The sequence below is a fragment of the Canis lupus genome, chromosome 1 (genome assembly GCF_003254725.2).
Source record: "Canis lupus dingo isolate Sandy chromosome 1, ASM325472v2, whole genome shotgun sequence".
In the NCBI taxonomy this organism is placed as follows: Eukaryota; Metazoa; Chordata; class Mammalia; order Carnivora; family Canidae; genus Canis; species Canis lupus.
This window is the reverse complement of record NC_064243.1, coordinates 41,875,816-41,901,453: the sequence shown is the minus strand read 5'-3', so window position 1 is coordinate 41,901,453 and position 25,638 is coordinate 41,875,816. Positions and strand designations below refer to the sequence as shown.

Here is a 25,638-nt window from a genome sequence, read left to right as displayed (position 1 = left end):
GCCTGTCTCTGCCACTCTCTCTGTGTCTCATGAATAAATAAAATCTTAAAAAAAGAAAAAAAAAAAACAAGTAGACTGGTTTTTGGAAGTCAAGTCATAATGTCCTAAAAGAATTCACTTCCCAAGGACAAGTAGTTGTCAATTTCACGAGAAAGGCACTTTTGTCCTAAAATTAAGCCAAATGGAAGCATAAGAACTCTAAATGGAGGGAAGAGCCACTTGGGTCACTTAAGAACCAGTGCCTTTTAGACATAAAAGTCTTTTATTATTCAAGCTGTAATTTTTACTTAGGAAATATATAAAATATGTTGTCAGAACCCAGGAATAAAACATCAATCAAATTCTCCTTCCTTCATACCAGTTTATATGGCCAACCCTACTGACATGTGACATGCTATCCCTACTCCCTTCATCTTTGTGCATGTCAACTTTTATTACAGATTAAATGGGGTCCTCCAAAAAAGAGGTACGTTCAAGTCCCCCAGTACCTCAGAATGTGACCTTATTTGGAAATAGAGTCTTTACAGGGCTGGGCCCTAATGCAATACGACTGGGGTCCTTATACAAAAGGAAAAATTTGGACACAAAGACACACACAAATGGAAGGGAAATAATGTGAAGATAGAGAATGCCACCCATAAGCCAAGGATACCTAAGGCTACCAGAAGCTAGGCAAGGGGCCTGGAACAGATTCTCTCTCACAGGCTCAGAAGGAACCAATCCAGCTGACACCATGATTTTAGAATTGTAGCCTCCAGAACTGGGAGACAATACACTTCTATTGTGTAAGCCACCAAGTAAGTAAGTGGGACTTTGTTATGGCCATCCTAGGAAATTACTACACTGTAGATGGTAGGAGAGCCAAAATCTCTACCTTTTCACTCTCCCAAATGCTCCTGTAGCCAGGTGTGACCACGTAACATAAATTGGAGCAATGAAATGTCAGTGGGAGTCCACCAAAGCTGGTATTGAAGGATTAAGAACATAGCAGAATGATCAGAACAAACGAGGGAAGCAGGGGGAGGAGGTGGAACACATCTCTGGTCCTTTAGGGCATCAGGCTGGCTCCCTAGAGCTCCCACAGAGCCACTGGACCAAGAAACACTCCAGTGGGGGAAATAAAGCCCTATGTGTGCCTAAAGAAGAACAAAAGAGCCATGTAGATAAACATTTGTGAGCTTGTATGAATTCTTTAACGTAGGAAATGACATAGAAATCAATCATGGCCATGTATTTTCTGTACATAATCATTTCTCATCCAGAGAATTAGCCAATTAGGAGATATCTAAAAGGAAGACAAAAATGTTTGCCTCAATTGCACACTAAAATGTCGCAACTTTCTGTCATTGTGCAAGACATCATCATTTCAAAAACACCTGTTACAAAATGTACTGGAATTTCAAGGCTAAATAACATCTATGCTCATTTAAAATTGCTAGGAACCTAACAGTAGGACATTCCTCGAAAAAAGTGGTTTCCAAGTGGGAGCAATTCTACTGTCTGAGGACATTTATCTGGAGACATCTTTGGTTGTCATAAATGAGGGGAAAAGTGGTGCTACTGATACCTAGTGGGTAGATGCCAGAGATGCTGCTAAATAGCGTACAATGTACAGAATGGGACCCTGACAAAGGATCATCCAACCTGAAATGTCAATAGTGCTAAGATCTAGTAAAGCTTTTAAAAAGAGAATGTGGTTTTGCTCTAAGCAGAAAAAACCAACTGAAAAAGTCTGGGTGGTGTCCGAATTCTGAGAATTGCAAACATAGGAATCACAATGAGTAGCAACTAGGTAAACAAGAATAGCAAGGTTCAGAAAGTAGGAGTTGACCTGAAGCCACGAATTTGCCAGGCCCAGCTTAAACTCAGCCTTGGGCATTCCCATGGGCATTACTCAACAGCTGGGTGTGCGTTTAACCATGACAGCTGGCAGGGGTGCACAGCCTCCTCAACAAACAGGTTCATCCATCTGTAGAGCTCCCATTCTGCAGAAACATTTCTCAGACAATATATGAAATCCATTTTCTCCTGATTTCACTTGAAGATGAGTCACACAAGACCTCAGCTATATGCTTGATTTCAGGCTTTTAAATAGTGAGAAGAGCTATTGAAAAAAATTACATGGTAGAAAAGGCACACAAAGACACTAAAAAGACTCTGAATCATTCTGATTTTTATGGGGGGCTGGGGGAGGCGTAGCCAGCTTAACCAATTTACATCATTTTGCTTTAGAAAATAAACACATACATCATGCTGACAATTTTGTGCCATGTTTCACATGCTGAATTAAAATAATTTTGGGAAAACAGAAGAGGGAAGCAATAAAACGAAATGGTAAAGAACCATTAGCGATTGAAGTACATCAACTGCTAGTCAAGGGGTCACTTGGGTTGCTCCTAAGAATATACATGAATTTTGGGAAAAAATTTTTAAAGATTTATTTATTTGAGAGCATGTGCATGTGCGCACACATGAGGGGAGGGGCGGGGGGTGAGAGAGAGAGAGAGAGCAAGAGAGAAAGTGAGACTTAAGCAGACTCTGTGCTGAGTGGGAAGCCCCATGCAGGGCTAAATCTCATGATCCAGAGATCACGACCTGAGCCGAAACCAAAAGCTGGACATTTAACCAACTGCGCCACCCAGGCACCCCAAATTTCAGAGAATTTTTAAAGAGAATTTAAAATGTTTGATCATTAAAGAAAATTGTCAAATGCAATCCCAAACTCTGAGTGAGTGGTTGCTCTGGGTATATTAGAAACATCAAAAGAGAGAGAGAAAAAAAAAAACAATTTCTCCTTCAAACCAGCATGAACTCACAGAAGAAATTGATCACAATGGAATTATACCATTGGGTATAATTTACTTGGGTATTATTGAATTGGGTATTATTTACTTTAAAAACTCATTAATTAGGACTTCAATAATTTGGATTTGATGGTCATTTAAGCGGAGTCAGGCTGAAGTTGACTCCGCTAAGCAAAGCTATAGAGTAAAGAAGCATTATTAATAGTATAAACGAGATAACAAAATTCTACAATCTTCAGTCATATACGTGACTTAAAACATCTTTCTCCATATGTTAAATAACTTCCTGAAAAGGCTGTTCAGGCACCATTACAAAGAGGAGAAGAGAGAGGAGGACAAGCAGGGGCAGCAAGAGTTAAATTTATCATCATTATTGGCCAGGCAGTGTGTTAAGGACTTCCTAACAATTTTTTTTATTTAATATTTTCAATAAACAATAACCTAGCAAAACAGGTACTCCTCCAGGTCTATGAGTATCTTATCTGCAATTCCAAAATTCAAATGCATCTGAAAACTGATGGCTTTTTCATAACTCTCTGATAAAGGGTTTGGCAGCAAAGCCTGACCCGAAATGACAGGAACCTCTTCAGTCCCGCTACATTCGTGTGATGGAGTTGCCACGGGTTCGGCTGCAGAACGATGAATGTGGCTGAGTATGGAGTGCTGCCCCAGACCCCACCGAGGGGCAACGTGCAAGAGCGTTTTCACCATTGCCGTTCTGTGTTACTATTTTACCTTTCTGAGTCCTGAAAAATTCTAAATTCAAAAAAACATTGCACCCCAGGGGGTTCAGATGAGGAGTGTGGCCCCAAAGCCTTCTCTGTCCAGTAGATTAGAATACAGAATCTCAGGGGCAGTCGTCTTAGGAACCTGTCCATGTCACACCTGGCATGAGCAAGTGTGCAGTAGAGACAGGATTCAGCACAGGTAGCTCTGACTCCAGAACCCTCCTCCGTAGTCAGCTGTCACTTAAGTGACTCTCTAGGCTCCCTAAATATGGTATATAATTGAAAGTAATAAAAACCACTGAGTGGCTCAGTGGTTGAGCGTCTGCCTTTGGCTCAAGTCCTGATCCCAGAGTCCTGGGATCAAGTCCCGCAACAGGCTCCCCACAGGGAGCCTGCTTCTCCCACTGCCTATGTCTCTGCCTCTCTCTCTCTCTCTCTCTCTCTCTCTCTCTGTCTCATGAATAAATAAAATCTTAAAAAAATAAAGTAATGAAAACCACATTTAGATGCTACAGCAAATTACTGTCCTTAAGAATCTTACAAGTGGCCATTTCCCACTCGCCTTTTTCCTGCTTTCCTCTTGGCTGGTCATTTCTCGGATCCTTTCCACAATGGCATCCTCCTTTGGCCCAGTCGTGCCCCAGCTGCCTCTAAGCAGGGCTGCGACTTTCTCCCTAAATGAGAAGTACTGGCTTCGCGAGGCTGCAGCCGCATCCACGCTGGCCTCTAGACTCTTCTCCAACTCACAAGACCTTTTCTTCAAGAGGTTCAGCTCCTGCTTCGAAGCATCCCAGACCTGCTGGCCAGCAAGCAGCCTCTCTTGGAGGATCCTAACTTCCATTTCAAGAGCTTCCTTTGTCTCTACAGCACTGAGCAAGTCCTGAAACAGTTACAGATAGTGAAGACAGGAATGTTAGCGACCATTGAGGGACACCTGCATTTGCTTCTCATTTACCTTGCTTACAGACTTCATGGAGTAAGGATTAACTTCATTACATTGTTTACTTTTTAAAATTTTATTTATTTATTTGCCAGAGAGAAAGAGAGCACAAGTAGGCAGAGTGTCAGGCAGAGGAGAGGGAGAAGTAGGCTCCCCAGTGAGGAGAGAACCTGATATGGGGTTCAAGCTCAGATCCCTGTGATCATGACCTGAGCCAAAGGCAGATGCTTAACTGAGCCCCCCAGGCACCCCTACATTCCCAGTTTAACTGTAAGTTCCCCACCATCTCATCATGAAGTTATTGAATTGTAAAGGCTATGTCAGGTAAACTTAGGTGCCTAGGAAAGAGAAGGGATATAAAATCACGGCTAGGAAAAGAAGGAAACTGACCTATAACCCTTTTCTGTGTAGACCTTGAGAAAGAGTTAATAAAAACAAATTGCTGACTAGCATGCTGGTAGAGGCAATCCACAGATAGAAATGTTTACAGAATTATCTGTTCTAGGGCACCTGGGTAGCTCAGTGGTTGAGTGTCTGCCTTCAGCTCAGATCCTGATCATGGGGTCCAGGGATCAAGTCCAGCATCGGGCTCCCTGCATGGAGCCTGCTTTTCCCTCTGCCTATGTCTCTGCCTCTCTCTGTGTGTCTCTTGTGAATAAATAAATAAAATCTTAAAAAAAAAAAGAACTATCTTCTCTAAAGCTTGATATACATGGAAATTGATTCTGAATAAACCATAAACCCTTAGAGTCCTACCTACTAAAAGTCCTACACACTAAAAATTGTTTAAAGAAAGATGCCTCCTTAACACTATTCTAAGTAATAGGGTAGCATTTTCATAAAAACATCAGTGCATAAAAGAGAATCAGATCTTTCTTTCAATACTCACTTACTGTGTATCTCTTTGTCTCATAAAACTGATAGATCCTAAAGAAAAGATACAGAAATATCCAGCCATTTGGTGGGTGGAAGAATTAAAAGTAGAGGGAAATAAAGTACCACACCAAAAATAATAATTTGAAAGAATATAATGTGTATTGTTAGGTTCACAAAAATAAATGAAAGGCATAAAGGAGGCTACCTGTGCACCTACTTCTATTTACTATAATCTAGAATGGTCAAAAGAGGCATAAAAGGGACATCTTTAAAAGTAATTTTAAAGGGGCACCTGGGTGGCTCAGTCGGTTAAGCAACTGTCTTAGGCTCAGGTCATGATTCCCAGGGTCCCGGGATCAAGCCCTGCATTGGGCTCTCAGCTCAGCAGGGAGTCTGCTTCTCCCTCTGCCCATCCCTCCGCTCCTGTTCTCTCAATGCTCTGTCTCTCTCTCAAATAAGTAAATAAAATCTTTAAAAATAATTTTAAAAAATTTGTTGATATCAATTTTTAAAATACATGAGTTCACATTAAGTAAGAATAAGTAACTTGATAACCAGCATTGCTACAGTATTGTAGCCTAGTTAACTGGCAAAAAAAAAAAAAAAAAAAAAAGTTTTTTTTTTTTTTATTTAAAAGAGCATGTTAGGGTCAAATATCTTTGCATCACAGATTCTACCTCTAAACTCTAAGCCAGTAACATTTCAGGCTGCCAGTTAAAATACACTCATACCTTTTGCACCAGAACTTGACTTTAAAAGGAATTTATCTCCACCAACAGCTTGGAGACAAGAAAGACGTTCTTTAAAATGCTACTTCTTTACTTTTTATTTTATAAAAAGAGAATATCTTACTTTTTTTCTGGTGATTTCTTTTTTTAAATCAAGGAGTCCCTGGCATCAATTTGAAATAAAAGTCATCGAGTGTGGATAGGTAAGTTAGAGAAGCCTGGCCTTCAGAAAAGTAATGGCTAAACTAATTGTGGAACCTATTTTGTGAAATGCTTTGCTCAAGTCCTGGCAACAGCTCCCAGTTTCCCCATTCCCTTTAGATACCAGTCCTCTTTGCAGAGAAGCCCCACTGCTGCTAATTAAATTATGGCCCTCAAAGTAGAGTCAAGGACACTTTATCCCAAATACAATATTTTAACACTTTACAGATTTCTTTTCGGAGAGTAATACAATAGCTACTCAATTCAAGTAACCAGGATCCGTACTAATGATAATAAATTAGGCCCGTGTTTCACTTAGAAACGACCATCTAACATGCGGTTAGAAAACTCAAGGTTCCAAATTCAATGATGTAAAGATGAAAATTAATACTAATCCCCTTTAAGCTCTAGAATATTATATATTAACTTTTATGGAGAGAAGACCCCTAATGTAAAAGACAAGTTTCCATGACCCAGAGAGTGACATTTTTAACTAAGTACAAAAGATCCTCAAAATACACACACAAAAAAATATATCATTCATTTGAGTACTATAGACTGTCAGTTTGGAGTGTACTAATCAACTGGCAGCTCCACCCAGAGACCAATAAACATAACACTCCCTAACAAATCCAAAGCAGAAACCCTTACGACTGCTAAAAATCAGAAAATGCATGTGTGGGCATAAAATACAAAGGCACATGGCAGCAGGCCAGACTTCTTTTCTGGGCACGTTTCAGCCCAGTGAACTGTATGGTGCTTCTCACATGCAGTACAGGCCTTGGAAGCCACTGACAAGGCCTTAGGGATGGCCGTTTCCTCAGTGCTCTGATTAAGTGATTCAGGATTTAGAAGCACTAAGCCGATCTGCTGGAAACAGATGTCCTCAGACTACCAATGCAATTACCCACAGAGCTAGCAGAGACAGTGCTGGAGTGGAATCTGGTTGCATGGCTACCTCAAGGATACACTCAAGTAATGTGACATCAGTATCACTGGCCAGGTCCTGAAGACTGTTGTCAGACCACACTGACACACAGAATAAGAAACAAGTAGCTCCCTCGGAGCAAAAATCAGGGCTGACCTCCACATAGGAAATCACATTTGCAAAAAAGGACAGCCCTTATAGAGATAGTGATAAGGATCACCTGGTAAACAAAATTTTTTAACTTTTCATTTGTCTTTAGCTTTAGACCTACCAAATGCAAGAAATGAATAATGACCCCTTCACAATTACTTTTAACAAAAATGGTTGTAAATAATATGATTAAGGCATTCAATTTACCTTCCCAATTAAATGCATGTCTTTATCAATTCCCAACGAAAATCCATTAAGTGATGAAACCATTCAAAGGTTTTGTTTTGTTTTTTAATGCAATCGTCTCCTATTTTAATGGTGCTAACTATTATGTGGATTTGGATATGCCTGAGATCAAACTGCCTCTCAAAAATACATGATTAATTATCATCCAGTGGAAAACCTCCAGCTCGAGTTTAATTCATCCAACCCTAGACAAATTTTATAAAATTAAAAACCAGTTGACTACTTTTACCTACTGCAGTTAAAATTAACAAATAAACTTAGAAATTCTCCCCAAATAGGTGCTCTTATACATTGTTAGTGGGAGTGTGAATAGGTGTTATTCTGGTATAAACACCTACCAAAATAGAATATGCACATAACCTGTGGTCCAAGAATAGATCTGTAGGATGGATTACTAAATGTGGAAAATGACATATCTGCAAAGCTCTTTCATTAAAATACAGCAAAAAATTAGATACTACACAAAAATTCACTGATATGTGGGACACGTGGGTGGCTCAGTGGTTGAACGTTTGCCTTTGGCTCAGGTTGTGATCCCAGGGTCCTGTGATCAAGTCCTACATTGGGCTCCCTGCAGGGAGCATAACCCTCTACCTATGTCTCTGCCTCTCTCTGTATGTTTCTCTCATGAATAAATACACAAAATCTTTAAAAATAAATAAAGTGCTGAGTCAATTGTGATAGGAATACACACACACACATACACATACACCCCTTAGGCTGTCCCACTAGCATCATCAACCTTTGAAAATACTAAGAATTCAACTTAAATTTGAAATTCCTGTTATTGACAAACACAACACAAGTTGACAATGAATTTGGCTGCACATGAGGCCAACGAGTTCCTGGGCTTCACTACCATACTGAAAACAGTCTGCCCTGAACTGGTCAGAGTGTGCCTGGAGGACCATGGACAGTTCCCAGCTGGAAATTTTAAGAGGGACATTGTCAAAATGGAATGGATTCAGCATCACATGCTAGCATTAAAGCTGTAATAAAAATATTTATTGTAATTGTGTTATCTAAAATACTATTTTTATTTATTTTAAATGCATAGAATGAACCTAAGGCAAAGCTTGGAAGACTCAATTATAATTATAGAACAAAATGTAAATATTACAAACCTTGACAATGTAAATACAATAATAAAATAAAGGGAAGTAGAGTGAGAAGTAAAAAACTAAGAGGCATTAAATTCCTCTGACACTGTAGCAAAAAGTCTAAAACTACTATCTCACATTGGTGAATCAGTAATAGAAATGTATTCCTTTAAAAGTCTCAGTGGTAACTATCAGAAGCTAAGACATGAATGCCCCAGTAAGGCTAGAAGTGGAAGCAGAGAGGGTTTTAAATTTTACTTCAGAGTCTTATAACAGTTTAATGTTTTATAATATGAGCAGATATTATTTTAGTGTTTATTTTCATTTTAATTCCTCACCCAGAGGCTAGAATTTTCCCAACCTCACACAGATGATAAGAAAGAAGGTTCAAAGTTTGAAAACTACAGGCTGTTTAACCGAAAGAAAAGACTTAGAAATCCATGATAAATCTCTTCAAATGCTTTAAAGTTAGCCATAAGAAAGAAATTTTATTTTATTCTATGAAGTTTCATTAAGGAAGAACCAGGATGAGGATGTAAATTATAGGGATGCTGATCCTGACTTGCTATAATGAAGAACAGTCAAACAATTAGAACTACACAGAGAGGGGCAAGGCACCTGGGGGCTGCAGTGGGTTGAGCAGCCAGCTCTTGATTTTGGCTCAGGTCATGATCTATAGTCATGGGATCGAGCCCTGCATCTGGGCTCCTAGCTCCATGCAGAGTCTGCCTGGGATTCTCTCTCCTCTCCTTCTCCCTCTTGCCCCTCCCACACATTCTCTCTCTCTCAAATAAATATTTAAAAAAGAAGAAGAACTATAGAGAGAATATAGACCTCCTTGTCCAGTAGTGAGTTCCCTGTCTCTGGAAGAGTTCAAGGGAAGGCTGGAAATTAGCTAGACAGTAACATTTTAAAGATTCTGATTTCACATACAGGGTAATGTGATCTAGATTCTAAAAGGCCTTAAGGTCACTTCCAATGTCGTGAATCTAGGATAGTAAAGAGATCTATTCCTTTAGTAATTTATCCTAGTAAGTCCTCACTTCCAGGAACTTATTTCCATATGCCCGTACCCTTAAAATAATTTTTTCTTTGGATCCCTAAGTAAAAGTACATAACTAGGAAAAGGAAATAGGGCAGCCCAGGTGGCTCAGAGGTTTAGCACTGCCTAGGGCCTGATCCTGGAGACCCGGGATCGGGTCCCACGTCAGGTTCCCTGCATGGAGCCCGCTTCTCCCTCTGCCTGTGTCTCTGCCCCCGCCCTCTCTGTGTCTCTCATGAATAAATAAATAAAATCTTTAATAAAAAAAGAAAAGGAAATAAAAACACTAAGCATCAATTATGTGATGGGCATGTCCTGACTACTTCATGTATGTTATGTCATGTCACGCAATGCTAAGAATAATTGTAAGAGATAGATCCTTAAATTATTTTTCTATTTTACAGACAAGAAACTGAGGTTCCAAGAGGTAAGGTCATGTGCCTCAGATCACACAGCCAAATGATTCTGGAGCCTGGATAAAAACCTGACAGCCTAGACTCTTAACCCCTCTACTCCCTGTTAACTGTTTTCATTCTGTTCTCTCTTTCATCCACTACTTTAGAGTAACAAACCAAAAAAAGCAAAAGGGACATCCTTCCAAACCAGACCTGCCTGACTCCAAAACCAATATTCTTTCTTAGCTTCAATGCTAGCTAGCAGAATTAAAGGAAATGTGAACAGTAAGAAAGAAATGAAGCTGTCTGAAATCCCATAAGTAAGTTTAGTTTCTGATCTGCTGATCTGAACTTATACAGTCTATAGAAAGTGCATGTGGCTTGTGTAAGGAAAGTGCTTACGTTTTTCAACACTAGATTATTTCAAAATAACTGAAAGAAAAAGTGCCAATCTTTGATAGTTGTTAAAACATACTTCAATATTAACTCAAGATTTTCAAGTAATATATTTTCCATACATATAATAAATCATCTTGATTTTTACTTGGGAAATTTTCATAAAGTAAAAGTCATTAAGTGAACAAAGTAATTAAGAAAAATGACAAAAGTTGAGTTTCGTAAAAATGGCACCCCAGCCTGCAAATACTACTACTTCTGAAGTCATTCTGGGCTTCACTAATAAAGCAAGTTTCCTAGCTCAAAAATAGAGCTTTAGAAAGCAGTATGAAGACCCTTCCTAAAGTCATTAATGTGTCACTAAAACCACATGACAGTATTTTTCAGTAGTAAATCTCTAGAGTCATAATCCTATGAATGAGCACTTTATTAAAGACCTCAAGTTTTTTATTGCCCATATATTTTTTTACAATTTTTATTATTTTGGCAGGAACTTCATTCCAAAATGAGTATGAGTTCCAAGTCTGAACAACATGGCATCATTTACAAGTAAAGGCACATATATGAAAAGAAATAGTTCTGGTTTTTGTTAAGGTGCTCTTAACACATTTTCTACTGCTAATCTTCAGAAATGTATTTTTATAGATAAATATTAAATTCTTCCTAATTTTCAAAGCTTGCTAATTTAATAATTACTATTTGTAATTGAATTAAAGTCATTCATTCACTAAGGAAATCTGCATAGCTACTTATTGCTGTTGTTCCACCAACAAGTAATTTTTGGCATCAGACTGGTATGTAAGAGATAGCTGTGAATGTACATGGCAAGGGGTTACTGATGATAACATAATCATGTAATGACCAAGATTAAAATCGCAGCCTTGCTTCTTTGCTGCTACGTGAACATGGGCAAAGTACACTTAGCATAATGACTGTGCTAATGGTAAATGATCGATAAATGGTGACCATGTTAGTAATGACTGCTGATAACATTATGCAAAAATTCTGAGAGCCTTAAACTTCACTCAGAAGGCTAACTTGTATGTAAAATATTAAAAGTTTAATTTTGAAATAACTTTATATATACTGTAAGGCAAAGCAAACAAGTATATATTATGATTAGATTCAAAAAATATAAAACAAAAAGATATTTTAAAACTCTAAATATTGCTTTTAATTAAAAATACCAGTATTGGGGTACCTGGGTGGCTCAGTGGTTGAGCATCTGCCTTCAGCTTAGGGTGTGATACCAGGGTCCTAAGATAGAGTCCCACATCAGGCTCCCTACAGGGAGCCTGCTTTCCCTCTGCCTATGCCTCTGCCTCTCTCTGTGTGTCTCTCATGAATAAATAAAATCTTTTTAAAATAAAAAGATAAAAAATAAAAATACCAATATTAGTTTACTACTAAAAATGTATTTCTAGCTTTTTCCACCAAAAGAAATGATACCCCAACAGCAATGAGCACACCTACAGCCTTAATCTTGGTTTTAAGCACCATTCTCCAGTAAAAGGAACTAATGCTCCCTACGGAACAAGTTGATTTTAGTTTTGTGGTCTGAAAATTCTAAGTGAGCCTAAAATGCTGTATTCGGTCAGAAAAAGCAAGAAGTGTTAAAGGACTAGAGTCAGGTTATAAGATCACAGAGACCATCCAGAAGGGGCTGCTGCTGGGCCAATTTAGTGAATCTGGAGTACAAAAAAAAGTGATTGTAACATACTAAATAAATGAAAATCCATGTGTCCATAGAACTGAAAAGAAATAAAAAGCTATTCTCTACAGGAGAATAGAGCTAATAAGGAAACGGAATAGTAAAATTATAATACTACCTTTTTGCAATCCATGATGTAAATTAATCCAGGCAAGAATCAATGATGATAACACCACTTAGTAAAGTTAATGAGGAACAGAAATAACCTGCCAATTATCAGAAATAATGTCCCTTTATGCTAAAGAGATGGGCAATCAAATTTAGTGTCAGCCAATGAGTAATAACTAGCATTACTTGCCTACAACATGAAGTATACAACTTAACCTTTGAAATATCCTTGCCAGAAACATTTAACCTGAATCCAGTCTAGTCATTAACTAATTTTAAACTACATCTCCTTGGGACACCTGCGTAGCTCTGCAGTTGAGCATCTGCCTTCGGTTCAGGGCATGATCCCGGGATCCACTCCCACATCAGGCTCCCCAGAGGGAGCCCGCTTCTCCCCCCTCTGCCTATGTCTCTGCCCCTCTCTCTGTGTCTCTCATGAAAAACTAAATAAAATCTTAAAAATATGTATATACTACATCTTCTTTACCTCTTAATTGTCTCTTATGTATTTTCTTAACTGATTGCCCTGGCTCACTTTCACTTTTGAAAATTCATCATTATTATTAATCCCATTATTAGTTTCTTTGTTGCAAAAATATAAAAATATAACTGAAAGATTATAGAGTGTTCAAAAATCATACAATTTGCATGCTCAAACAGGGTTTTAGGTAATTTGAAAAGAACAAACAATTCATTGTGCAAATAAAGGTCTAGTTAGCATTGAGGCACTTCCTTTTGACAGTATCTTCTAAATAATACCTATATCCTTCGTCCTCGCAAGTATATGTCAAGGGTTTTGTCTAATTATTGATACATTCTCATGCATGACAAATAATAAATGATTATGCATAGCAGCCTTGCTCATAATAGTGCGTGGTATATTACCATTTTGTATTAAAGATAAATATAATGCAAAAAAGAAAAATATATAATGCAGAGCCTGTTGCCATTTGTATTAAAATTAAATAAAAAAGAATAAGTATATAAATCATAGAACATATCTAGAAAGGTATATATAAAATAATTGTTGACAGAGAACAACTGGGTGGGTGGTGGGAGGGGGTAGGGGAAGATTTTCACCATATACCCTTATGTCTATTTGGAACTTTGTATCTGCTGGATGCATTACCTATTAGTCCAAAAAAATTAATGTGTGAGTTTTAAAAATCCTTCAAGTCTAACTGAAGTCGGACATAGTCTCAAAAAACTCTACTTTTAAATGTGTTGTATTTCTTTTTTTTCTAATTAGGGAAAAACTGTATCAAATGGCCTGCTCAGGTCACTGAGTTCCCCCCACAGGCCTCCTGCTGACAGCAGCCTTTGGAAACTGTGGTCAGTAATGCCAGTGTGCTCACCCACATCTGGTTTTCAATTTCTGCTTTATAAACATGATCAGAGATGCACACTCACACTTCACATACTGTACCTGGTTCAGCTTGCCTTTCTCTTTAGTGCAGGAGGCAGCTTTTTCCTGCGCTCTGTTTACTTCTGAAACCAGCCTCATGATGGTTTCTCTGCTAGCTTTTGCTTCCATCTCATGGACATTTATAGTCTCTTCAAGAGTAACAATCTGTCCTTTGACGAATGCATTTTCTTCGCACAGCTCTCTAAGCTGAAGAGAAAGCAATTACAGCTATCCTATAAAAATTAACAATTTCATACCGCTTCCTCCAAGCAACTCTGATCTACATACCCTGCTGACTGCATTATCACATGAAACCACTGAAAGCACTATTCCTCCCTCCACTCAAAAGAACACATTTTCAAATGCAGCTTCTAAACTCTGTTGTTATGCACAGACCCAGTGATCAAATTAAAATTAATCAAAAGATAGCTCCAGGGCAACATTGCTGAGAGTCTTGCCAAATGCTTCCCAACAGAGCCAGCGTCAGCAAGCCCCCAGTTTAAATAATCAAGGAAAGGTGATGGTCTACAGAGATTACAGCGGGTGAGGAAGCAAAGGAGTTCTATTCTGCCCACGTCCACTGGCACCAACTGCATGCAAGGCACTACCTGGCACAGGGAGGAAATACGGAGAAGAAAGCCGGACTCTTTTTAAAAAGAAAATCTTTCTAATTAATACAAGCACAGAAAAATCCTGAATAACATGCTCATACAGTGGCTACCATTGGGATTAGTAGAGCTTTTCACTCTCTATGTTGTGCATTTGGATTGTCAGCTGAAAGCATTAATAAGATTTGTTAAGATCTACAAGTAGAGAAAATGAAATCAGACACGCTCGTTGGCCCAGGGAACCAGCCCTGTAGACACCTTAGCCTGTTAAGGCCATGAGGACGCCTACAGGAAGAGCTAGGACCCCACATTACAGAGTCAGTATCTGTGTTATGACACTCTGGGGGGAGGAACACAGCTTTCAGCCTCAGCACCTGGCCAACATGGTGCCCTGCTCCCAACTCAGGGCTGTTTCCACTCTCTTAAATACATTTCCACATATGTGTATGCTCAGTCCCCAACATCTTTCAAAGTCTCAACTTCAGAAGGCAAGCTGGTGCAGCCACTCTGCAAAACTGTGGACTTGCCTCAGGAAGTAGAAAACAGAGCTACTCTAAGACCCAGCAATTGCACTACTAGGTATTTACCCCAAAGATACAAATGTGATGATCCAAAGGGGCACTTGTACCCCAATGTTTATAGCAGCAATATCACAATAGCCAAGCTGTGGAAAGAGCCAAGATGTCCATCGACAGATGAATGGATAAAGAAGATGTGATATATGTACAATGGAATATTACTCAACCATGAAAAAAATGAAATCTTGCCATTTATAACGATATGGATGGAACTAGAGGGTATCATGCTAAGTGAAATAAGCTAATGAGAAAAAGACAAATACCATATGATCACCCATATGTAGAATTTTGACACAAAACAAAGGTTCATAGGGGAAGAAAGGGAAAAATAAGACTAAGTCAGAGAGGGAGAAAAACCATAAGAGACTCTTAATCATAGGAAACAAACTGAGGTTGCTGGAAGGGATAGGGTGGGGGATGGGGTAATTGGGTGATGGGCATTAAGGAAGGCATGTGATGTAATGAGCATTGGGTGTTATATAAGACTAATGAATCGCTGAACTCTATCTCTGAAACTAATAATACACTATTGTTAATTAATTGAATTTAAAAAATAATTTTAATAAATGCCCCTACCTCAAGGGGCACTCCTCAGCCTGTCTCCCTAAACTAGCCTGCCATGCCTCTAAATATGCCTCATTCTCTATCTCCACATCCCCATTTGTTTTTCTTCACCTTTACTATGTGGGATATTAGTTATATATTTCTTCATTGTCTCACAGTAACAAACTTCTAGAAGAGCACAGATTTAGTCTTATCTCATTCACTGTGGCACCACCAGCACCTGGGACCTCATCTAGCAGAGAGTAGTCACTCACTAAATATCTGGAAAATGGGGGCACCTGGGTGGCTCAGTCGGTTAAGCATCTGCCTTCAGCTCAGGTCATGATCTCAGGGTCCTGGGATCAAGCCCCACATCTGGCTCTCTGCTCAGCAGGGAGCCTGCTTCTCCCTCTCCCTCTGCTTCTCCACCTACTTGTGCACTCTCTCTCTCTCTCTCTCAAATAAATAAATAAAATCTTTCTTAAAAATAAAGACAAATAAATATCTGTGAAATAGATCAATGTCAAATAAGTCCTTAGGAATGCGTTCTTGGTTTCTTGGGAGCGTGTGTGCACATGTGGTTAGGAAACCATTAGGAAATGGTCTAAAAACTGAAGGAGTGGTTTTGTTCCCCTTCTCAGGGGAACTCCTAGTAAATATTGATCAAGACAACAGCCTTTCTGCTCTTGGCCAGTGACTTTTTTTTTTTTTTTAATTTGAGATGCTGAAGCCCTAGAATCCCAGAATCTGTTTTAAAATATAGTTTCTTCTGTTATTCAGGTACATGAGGTGAACAGATCTAGAGAGAGCCGCCATTGAAAAACCATGTGTTACTCACAGTTCTCAAGAGGAGGGGGCACAATCGTTTCTGGGCCTTTTGGCTAAGATCAAGTGTAGTAAGAAGAGGGGGCACACCATGCCATAGCCACACAAGGAGGCACTGGGTCAGTCAGGAGATTTGGACAGCAAGAGAAAACCAGGGGCAAGAGTCCCTACTGCAGTTTCTCCGGGAAGGAGTAAGTGAGGTGAAGGAAGCAGGTTTGGGTTTGGCTAGTTTGAGAAATCTGAGGGGTGCAGGGACTGTTCCTAGTTGTCTGGTACCTAGCCCTGTGGTGATTAGGGGAGCTGGACAGTGGCCCAGAGCCTGAGACAGAAAATGGCTGCAATGTGGGAGCAGTTCGTTTGCATATTGAAGCCCTGCTCCTGGGAGAGTCATTTATAAGGAACTGGCTAACCCTCTGAGTCAGTCTCTCCTGGGTCAGCAAGGAGAATGTCAAAGCATTTGAAATACAGAAAACAATGAGGCATAATTCATACAGTATCAACTCCCAGACTAGTATGTGGAGCTAGGCTCTGATGTGGGGAAAGTGTTTCATAAAAGGAGAGGTTCTTCATTCTCTTTTCCCCATCATGTGGCTTTACAAACAATCTCCCAAGCTACACTGCCCTGTGGACTTTTATAGCCAGGCTCCTGGTCACTATTGAGCAACAAGGAAGAGGAGATGCATCCAGAACTCTCAAGGTTATCAGGCCTGAGCTTTCAAAACCCATCAGTGAAGTGGAACACTTCTTGAAGTTAACTGAAATGATTTTACAGCTTTCAGGAAATACAGTGGGGAAGCTTACTAATAAAAGTCTGAGAAGTGGCCTTTAAGAATGGCTGCATAGAAGAAAGAAATTGAAGAAGACACAAATAAATGGAAAGGTATTCTGTGCTCATGGACTGGAAGAGTTAATATTGTTAAAATGTCTCTATTACTCAAAGCAACCTATAGATTCACAGTCTCTTCAATAAGCAGTGTTGAGAAAACTGGACAGACACATGCAAAAGAAAAAACTAGACTACCATCTTATAGCTCATACAAAAATGAACTCAAAATGGATTAAAGATTTGAATATAAGACATGAAACCATAAAATTCCTGGAAGAAAACACAGGCAGTAAGCTCCTTGACATCAGTCTTGGCAATGTATTTTTTTTTTTTTTGATCTGACTCCAAAAGCAAAGGCAATAAAAGCAAAAGTGAACAAGCAAGATTACATCATGGCAAAGAAAACCATCAATAAGATGAAAAGGCAACCTACTGAATGGGAAGAAAATATCTGAAAATCATATACCTCATAAGGGGTTAATATCGAAAATATATAAAGAACTCATAGAGGAAAAAAACAGGCAGAGGACTTGAATAGCCATTTCTCCAAAGATGACATACAGATGGAAAAGAGACCCATGAAAAGATGTTCAACATCATTCACCATCCAGGAAATACAAATCCAAACCAAGTGAGGTTTCAGTTTACATTTGTCAGAATGGCTAATATCAAAAAGATAAAAAATAACTGTGGGAGAAGATGTGGAGAAAGGGGAAACGTTGTGCGCTATGGCTAGGAATGCAAATTGGTGCAGCCACTATGGGAAACAGAATGGAGATTCCTCAGAAAATTAAAAATAGAATTACCACACAATCCAGAAATTCCACTTCTGAGTATTTATCCCAAGAAAATAATAACACTATTTAGAAAAGATTTATGTGGATTGCCTGGGTGGCTCTGTAGGTTAAGCATCTGACTCTTGATTTCTGCTTAGGTCATGATCTCAGGGTCCTAGGATCAAGCCCCACATGAGTCTCCATGCTCAGCATGGACTCAGCCTATCCCCCTTCCTCTGCTCCTCACCCTGCTCATGCTCACACGCTCTATCTTTCTAAAATGAATAAAGAAAATATATATGCACTCATATGTTCATTACAGCATTATTTACAATAACTGAGCTATGGAAACAACCTAAGTGTCTATCAATAGATGAATAAAGATACATGTATAAAAATTACATATATATGTAAAATTATATACATAAAAAAGTATATATATAAAATCTGCAATACTACTCAGCCATTAAAGAGAATGAAATGGAGTGCCTGGGTGGCTCAGTCAGTTAAGCATCCAACTTTGATTTTGGCTCAGGGTCATGAGATGGAACCCTAAGCTGGGCTCTGTGCTGGGCATGGAACCTGCTTAAGATTCTCTCTCTTCTGGGATGCCTGGGTGGCTCAGTGGTTGAGCATCTGCCTTTGGCTCAAGGCATGATCCCGGGGTCCTTGGATCAAGCCCCGCATTAGGCTCCCTGCGGAGCGCCCGCTTCTCCCTCTGCCTCTCTCTGTGTGTCTCTCATGAATAAATAAATAAAATCTTCAAAAAAAAAAAAAAAAAGATTCACTCTCTCCCTCTCTCTCTGCCCACCCTACCAGAGAGAGAATAAAATTTTGCCATTTGTGACAACATGGATGGACTTTGAGAGTATTATGCTAAGTGAAATAAGTCAGAGAAAAATAATTACTCTATGATTTCACTTATATGTGGAATCTAAAAAACAAATGAGCAAACAAAACAAAAGCTCAAGAATATGAAGAACAGAGCAGTTGTTGCCAGTGGGGGGAGGATTGTGGAGTGGGTGAAATGGGTGAAGGTGGTTGGGAGGTACAGACTTCCAGCTGTGAAATGAATAGGTGATAGAGATGTGGTATGCAGCATGGTGATTACAGTCAAAGGTATCATAGTACATATCTGAAAGTTGCCAGAAAAGTATCTCTTGAAAGTTCTCATCCCAAGAAAAAAAATAATAAATTTTTTCTAACTTTTCATGGTGACAGATGGTGACCAGACTTATTATGGTGATCATTTCACAGTGTACACAAGTGTTGAATCATTACCCTGTACCCCTGAAATGAATATAATGTCGCATGTCAATTACACCCGAATTTTAATTTAAAAAAAAATTGGCTGCAAGAAGATCTGTCAGGAAGCAAGGGTATGAAAGGTGTGAAATGAGCAAAGACATGGTGAGAGCTCCAACACTGTCAGGTTCCCTAATGAATCACTATGTGCCAAGTGAATTATTCACTTGATATAACTAATTTCCTTCTTACTGGCAACCTACCATTAAAGTAGGATTTCTATTATTTGGTTTCAATGGAAAATTAAAAAGTACTTTAGAACTAATCTTAACCTTATACTAAGTAAGTATCCCAAAACTGACACAGTTGGTTTTGGTTTGAGTTGTATGTATATGTCCTTCTGTTTGTAACTAAAATTTTAAAAAACTCCCTAAAACTCATTGCTATGATGAATAATTAATTGTATTTGGCAGCGTAAATGTATTTTGGACAAAACAATCCTTTCCAGAGAGTATTAATCCCAAATAATGTTAGAAAGGATTTTGGAACTCAGCTCAGAGACATAAGATTTATCCCAGGTCGCACAGTCAAGTAATGCTATACTTGGGCTACTATCCCACTCTCCTGCCACACACAGATTCAACCACAGCACTTCCTTTCATGGCACATGTCGGAATGACCACTACATTTATCGTCTTGTTCATGTGCATACACCTTTAGAATTAAATCTTCATATGATGCCTTTTCATTCTTCTTGTCTGGATCTAAGCAGTCACCAAGTTGAGCTAGAAATTCTTCATGTTGCCTGCAATTCTTTGAGACTTGATTCTTATTCTCCTCAATTTCCTTTAAACACTTTCTATAAGGCAAATAACACATAAGTCAAGTTGTAACACAACAGAAGAGATCATTCATAAAACAAAGTTCAACACTTAAGCTCTCTGATCCAATCATCATTTTTATCATAACCCCAGTTTCCTGGACACAGAGCACATCATTGTCACGCAAGCTCTGTGAGGGAAGGAGAAAAGTGAAAAACAGGCACCTACACTTTGCAGAAATGTAGAGAAATCTTCATGGCATCTTAGATCTAGTAACAGCAGAGGAGATAGACTCTGCCTCTTATCTCCTACTGTTTAGAATCTGTAAAAGTGGCAGTAAATCTCTAGGTCACAATGGATGTATCTAGTCATGAGTCTCTGTTGGGTCCTCATGAAGGACAGTGCTGCTGTATTTCTTCTATTCGCTTGTTTTATTTTCAGATGTTATGCAGTGATCTATATGGGTAGCTTAGGGCATACCCTAGGTAATGGCAAAGCATAACTATAATAAAAAGTATAACAGGAGCAGGGGATTTTCTCCCTATAGAAAAGAGATGTTCAATCATCAGCAAAGATCATTATTAGTTTTCACACATCCAGAGTTTTTAGAGTATTGATATGGGCCAGTCAAGGAAAATCCGTTGATTATACTCTGCTCTGAATATTTCATTTCAAATCTCAGATAAGTTTGCTGAAATAGCACAGGTCTATTTCTAGTGAAATATCAGAGACTAAAAGATCATTAAAAAAATGGACATACTTTAAAAGCAAATTAGAATCATTTTGGTAATCTGGTATCATTTTTTCAGTATTCAAGATAATAAACATGATTATTGCTTTCTCTTTTTACCATGTTAAGTGTTTACTGCAAATTCTTTCACTCTATTCAAAGATTAACAAAGCATATAATTGCATACATTCAAAAGCGTATATTTCTAGTTAGAAAAATGTATAACAATAAAAGACCAACATCAATATATCTCTAAGTTCTTATTTGCAGCATTTAAAGGTAATATTTATTCAGTCTCGCTGACTCATGAAAGGCACAGCTAATGCTAGGACATGGGTTGATTTATGTGTATGATTCCACCCATTCACTCCAAGACTTCAATCTTGCTTTCTTCATCCTAAGGGTGGCCGAACTATTCTCACTTCTATTTGCATTTCACTTGGACCCAACAAAGTTCTAGGAATCTACCCTAAGGACATAATCACATAAATATGAAAATATGACTATACACGAATATTCATTGCATCTTGGTTTATTTTTTTATTTTTTTAAAGATTTTTATTATTTATTCATGAGAGACACGGAGAGACAAGCAGAGACACAGGCAGAGGGAGAAGCAGGCTCCACGCAGGATGCCCAATGCAGGAATTGATCCCGGGACTCTAGGATCACACCCTGGACCAAAGGCAGGCGCTAAACCACTGAGCCACCCAGGCGTCCCATGCATCTTGGTTTATAATAATTTTTTGAGTGAAACTAATTCTATTGGAAATAACAAAAAGAATTGATAAGTAAATTATGATATTTTACGCATTGGGTACCATGGGCCATTGAAGATGATATAATGAATAACTTTTTAAAATATCTACAACATAAGGGCAATTGGGTGGCTCAGTTGGTTAAGCGTCTGACTCTTGATTTTAGCTCAGGTTATGGTCTCAGGGTCGTGAGATCAAGCCCCACATCGGGCTCCATACTCACTGCAGAACCTGCTTGAGATTCTATCTTTCCTTTTCCCTCTGTCCCTCCCCCTGCTCCAGATCTATAAATAAATAAATAAATAAATAAATAAATAAATAAATAAAATCTTTAAAAGTATGTATCTACAACATATTATTCAGTAAAAAAAAAAAAGAATTCATTACATGTCATCATAGATGTACAACTATCTGAAAACCCATTCACTAAAATCTGAAGTATGGCTTCTCAGGAATCATAAGGTCTTGAGTAATTTTAATATTTTTGGCAATTTTATATATCCTAAAAATATTTTTTTACAATTAGTATGTATCATTTGTGTTACTCATTTATTTGATAAATATTTATTGGGTACTCACTATGCATCAAGCCCTATTAAAGGTACTAAAAATACAATAGTTAAAGAACAGATGGACATCCTTGCCTTCATGGAGCTTACGTTCTAGTTGGGAAGAGGGATAGTAATCAAAATCAATGTATATGAAATGTATACTGTTACCAAAAAACCGCTGGAGAGAAAAAATTAAGCAGGAAAGGGAGTAAGAAATATTTGCGGTGGGGGGAGAGGAGCAGAGTAAAATTTTAGATGTTGTCACTCATAGAAGACCGCACTGAGAAGGTGACTTCTGAGTGAAGACCTAAAGGGAGCAGAGGGACAGCCATGCAATATTTAGACGAAGAGCTTTCCAGGCCAAGTGATTAGTGAGTGAAAAAGTCCTGAGGTAGGAATACACCTCTTACATTCAAAGGACAGCAAAGAAGCCAGTGAGCTGAAATGGAAAGAATAAGAGAATGGAAGCAAAACCAGGTCAGGATGAGTCTTCTAGGTCATAGAATATCCTTTGTCTTTTCCGAGTAAGAAGAGAAGTCACTATAGGCCTTTGAGCACAGGACCGACAAGATCTAATTTGTGTTTTTACAGGATCACTCTGGCTGTGAGGGGCACAGGCAGCAGCAGGAAAATCACTTCGGAGGCTACTGCAAAAATCCAGGAGAGAGATGGCAGTCCCTTGAATCAAGTTAGTGGCAATGAGGGCAGCAATGGGAAGTAGTTAAAATGTAAATTTATTTTGAAGGTAGAGACGAGGGGACTTGAAGGAACAGACACAGAGTGTGAAAGCAAGAGGGCCAAGGATGATGACCAAGATTGTTGACCTGATGTCTAGAGGCATGGGATTATCATTAGAGACGAGGAAAGGAGCAGGAGGGTTCTGTGGGAACAGCAGGAGTTCCGTCTTGCCCATGTTACGATTGAGATGCCCATTGGACATCTGCATGACAATTCCCACCAGGCAGTAAACTGTGTGGGTCTTTCTTGAGCTCTAAGAAGACGTCCAGGAAAGATAGAGAAACGTGGGTGTCAGTAGCATTTAAATCATATTTAAAGTCATGGGACTAGATGAGATCATCAAGAGAGTGAATTTAGATAGAAACCAGAAGAGATTCAAAGACTGAGTGCCAGAGCACTCCAGTCTTTGGAAGTCAATAAGATGAGAGGGGGGAAAACAAAAGAGACTACAGCACGGCATCTAGAAATGAAAGATAGAAAGCAGGCATGTGTCATACCCTGGCAGCCAGAAGAAGAAGGTGGTTCAAAGAGAGAGACCAACTGTGCCTGATATACTGGTGGATCAAGTGAGATAAAGGCTAACCATATCATCTGCAATGTGTGGTCACTGGTCACTGTGGTGAGTGGTTTCAGGAGAGGAGACCCAAGAGAGAAGAAAGGAGAAGAACTGGAGACTGTAAGTCTATGCAAACATTTTAAGGAGTTTTGCTGTCAGTGGAGGGAGAAAAAGAAAAAGAAGACAAGAGTTGGAGGTATTGATTTTTTTTTTAAGATGGAATAAGTAAAATAAAAATAAGATGGAATAAAAATATAAATAAGTAAAATAAATAAAAGTATCATATTATTAAAGTTATTTAAGTTATTACATGTAAAATTTTAAAAGTATATTTTAGGAACAACCAGTTCCCAGTTTTGTCTCAAAATTACCTTTTGCCAGAACTAAGTGTGGAAAACCCAGGTCTCATGAGTTTTCTGCATATAACCTGCAATAAAACCTAATGAGGAGCGTTCGGGGTGGTCTGGAGTGGTCTGGGCTTCCAGGGTAGTTTTTACAGCTAGCTTCTGAATAAACACCTCCCTCTGTGTGCTACTCCACCACCTCTGGTTAAACCTCTACTTACAGAAAATCTTCCAAATTCTATATATGAACATTTGCAGCCCTAATCAATCGTACATAAACATGCTTAGGACAATGCCTTATTTGTTAAGATCCCTCGTAACATTTGGAAAAGAGCTTGAGAAAAATTTTCAAGACTCCAAAGATATTTGAGGTTCAAATTTTTTTTTTTTTTTTCAAATTGAGTTTCAGGGCCAAATACAACAACAACACACCAGTACCTTCCAAGGCATATCCAGCTACAGGAGCTAGTATTTTAATGCTAACAACTAAGAAATATATTGAAATACCCTTACTGGAAGCTCTCATCTAGTTCTGCAACTTTCTTCTTTAACTCCTGGTTCTCCTTGATTGCAGTGTGAGCTGTGATTTCCGTTCTAATTTTAGAAGCGGTAAGTGCTGCTGATTCTTCTTCCAGCTCCTGAACTCTGTCTCTCAGAGAGGTGAGGAGAGATGATTTTCTAGCATTATTTTCTTTGTAATTCTCCATTTCAGCTTTCAACTCTTGACAGAAGGCTTCTTTAGACAGCAGCTTGGAGCGGAGGTCTCGAAGCTAACACAGAAAAAACATAAAAAGGAGGAAAACGATTTCAATGGCCTAAGTATGATGTACTTTTAAGGAACCCAAAACTGTAATTTCAAATCTCACTCTTTCGTTCGTGACTTAATCCAACTTTCTTTTTTTTTTTTTTTTTATATGTGTATTTGCACCACCAGATGGGAACTTTTGCCCAAATAATGGACTTCGTATCCTGTCTCTTTCGACATCAATTGAGCAATGTCTTGGAATGATTTAGTGTCACTCAGAGACATTTATGGTATACTTTGCAAAAAGCAATGGAATATTTTGCAATGGTAACTCGTTTTCTAAATCTATTGCTGGGGCACCTGGGTGGCTCATTCGGTTAAGCTTCTTTCTACCTTCAGTTCAGGTCATGATCCCAGGATCCTGGGTGGCTCATTCGGTTAAGCTTCTTTCTACCTTCAGTTCAGGTCATGATCCCAGGATCCTGGGATCGAGCCCAAGTCGAGTTCCCTGCTCAGTGGGGAATCTGCTTCTCCCTCTCCCTCTGCCCCTCCCCCTGCTCATTCTCTCTCTCTCTCTCTCAAATAAGTTAATAAAATCTTTAAAAAATAAATAAATCTGTATTGCTGCTGACAGACAACGAAACAAGAAACCTACAAGCTGGGATCCCCATGTGGCTCAGCGGTTTGGTGCCTGCCTTTGGCCCAGGACGTGATCCTGGAGTCCCGGGATTGAGTCCCATGTCAGGCTCCCTGCAGAAGCCTGCTTCTCCCTCTTTCTGTGTCTCTGCCTCTCTCTCTCTCTCTTTCTCATGAATAAATAAATAAAATCTTAAAAAAAAAAAGAAAGAAAGAAACCTACAAGCTAAGATATTTGTTATTTCATGGCCACAACTGGTTCCTAAGAAGATACAGACTGTTTGATATATCACTGTATTTCTCCCACTTGCCTTCTGGATGGATCCTTATTGTGGATGGTAAAAATATATATATTAATAATAAGAAAATAATATTCAGATTTCTGAGAAAAATATGGAAGAAAAGGAAAATCCTTATAGAATTTATATAAAACAAGCACTTTAACTTTCATGAATTCTATGGCATCAAAATACTTAACAATGTATGTACCCCTATTAAAATGTCAGGTCCACCCTATGTGAAGACTTTATGAATGCATGTACTTCTTTGCAACTGTGAGTATACATGCATACAATTGTTCAACACACACACACACACACA

General features: G+C 38.7%; 1 protein-coding gene and 1 long non-coding RNA gene across 9 annotated transcripts in view; one reads left to right on the top strand and one right to left on the bottom strand.

The window, feature by feature from the left end:
• Window positions 1-25,638, bottom strand: part of CCDC170 (coiled-coil domain containing 170) — a 98,084-nt gene that overhangs the window by 31,761 nt on the left and 40,685 nt on the right. For 5 of the 8 annotated variants that reach the window (XR_007412713.1, XM_025422561.3, XM_035708608.2 and 2 more), the window contains 4 exons: window positions 24,171-24,427; window positions 19,874-20,018; window positions 13,780-13,965; window positions 4,095-4,412 (listed from right to left, as the gene is read on the bottom strand). Coding sequence is in view for 7 of the 8 variants with exons in the window: in XM_025422561.3 (XP_025278346.1) it covers window positions 4,095-4,412; window positions 13,780-13,965; window positions 19,874-20,018; window positions 24,171-24,427 (906 nt within the window). In the remaining variant the exon portion in view is untranslated. Of the gene's footprint in view, window positions 1-4,094; window positions 4,413-13,779; window positions 13,966-19,873; window positions 20,019-20,208; window positions 20,308-24,170; window positions 24,428-25,638 lie in introns of those variants that run through there. The other 3 variants (XM_025422565.3, XM_035708618.2, XM_035708616.2) reach the window with 3 other exon arrangements.
• LOC112644312 (uncharacterized) lies at window positions 22,990-25,310 on the top strand. The gene is made up of 4 exons (XR_003126283.3): window positions 22,990-23,509; window positions 24,061-24,266; window positions 24,370-24,476; window positions 24,592-25,310. It is a non-coding gene; the product is annotated as an uncharacterized LOC112644312 (long non-coding RNA).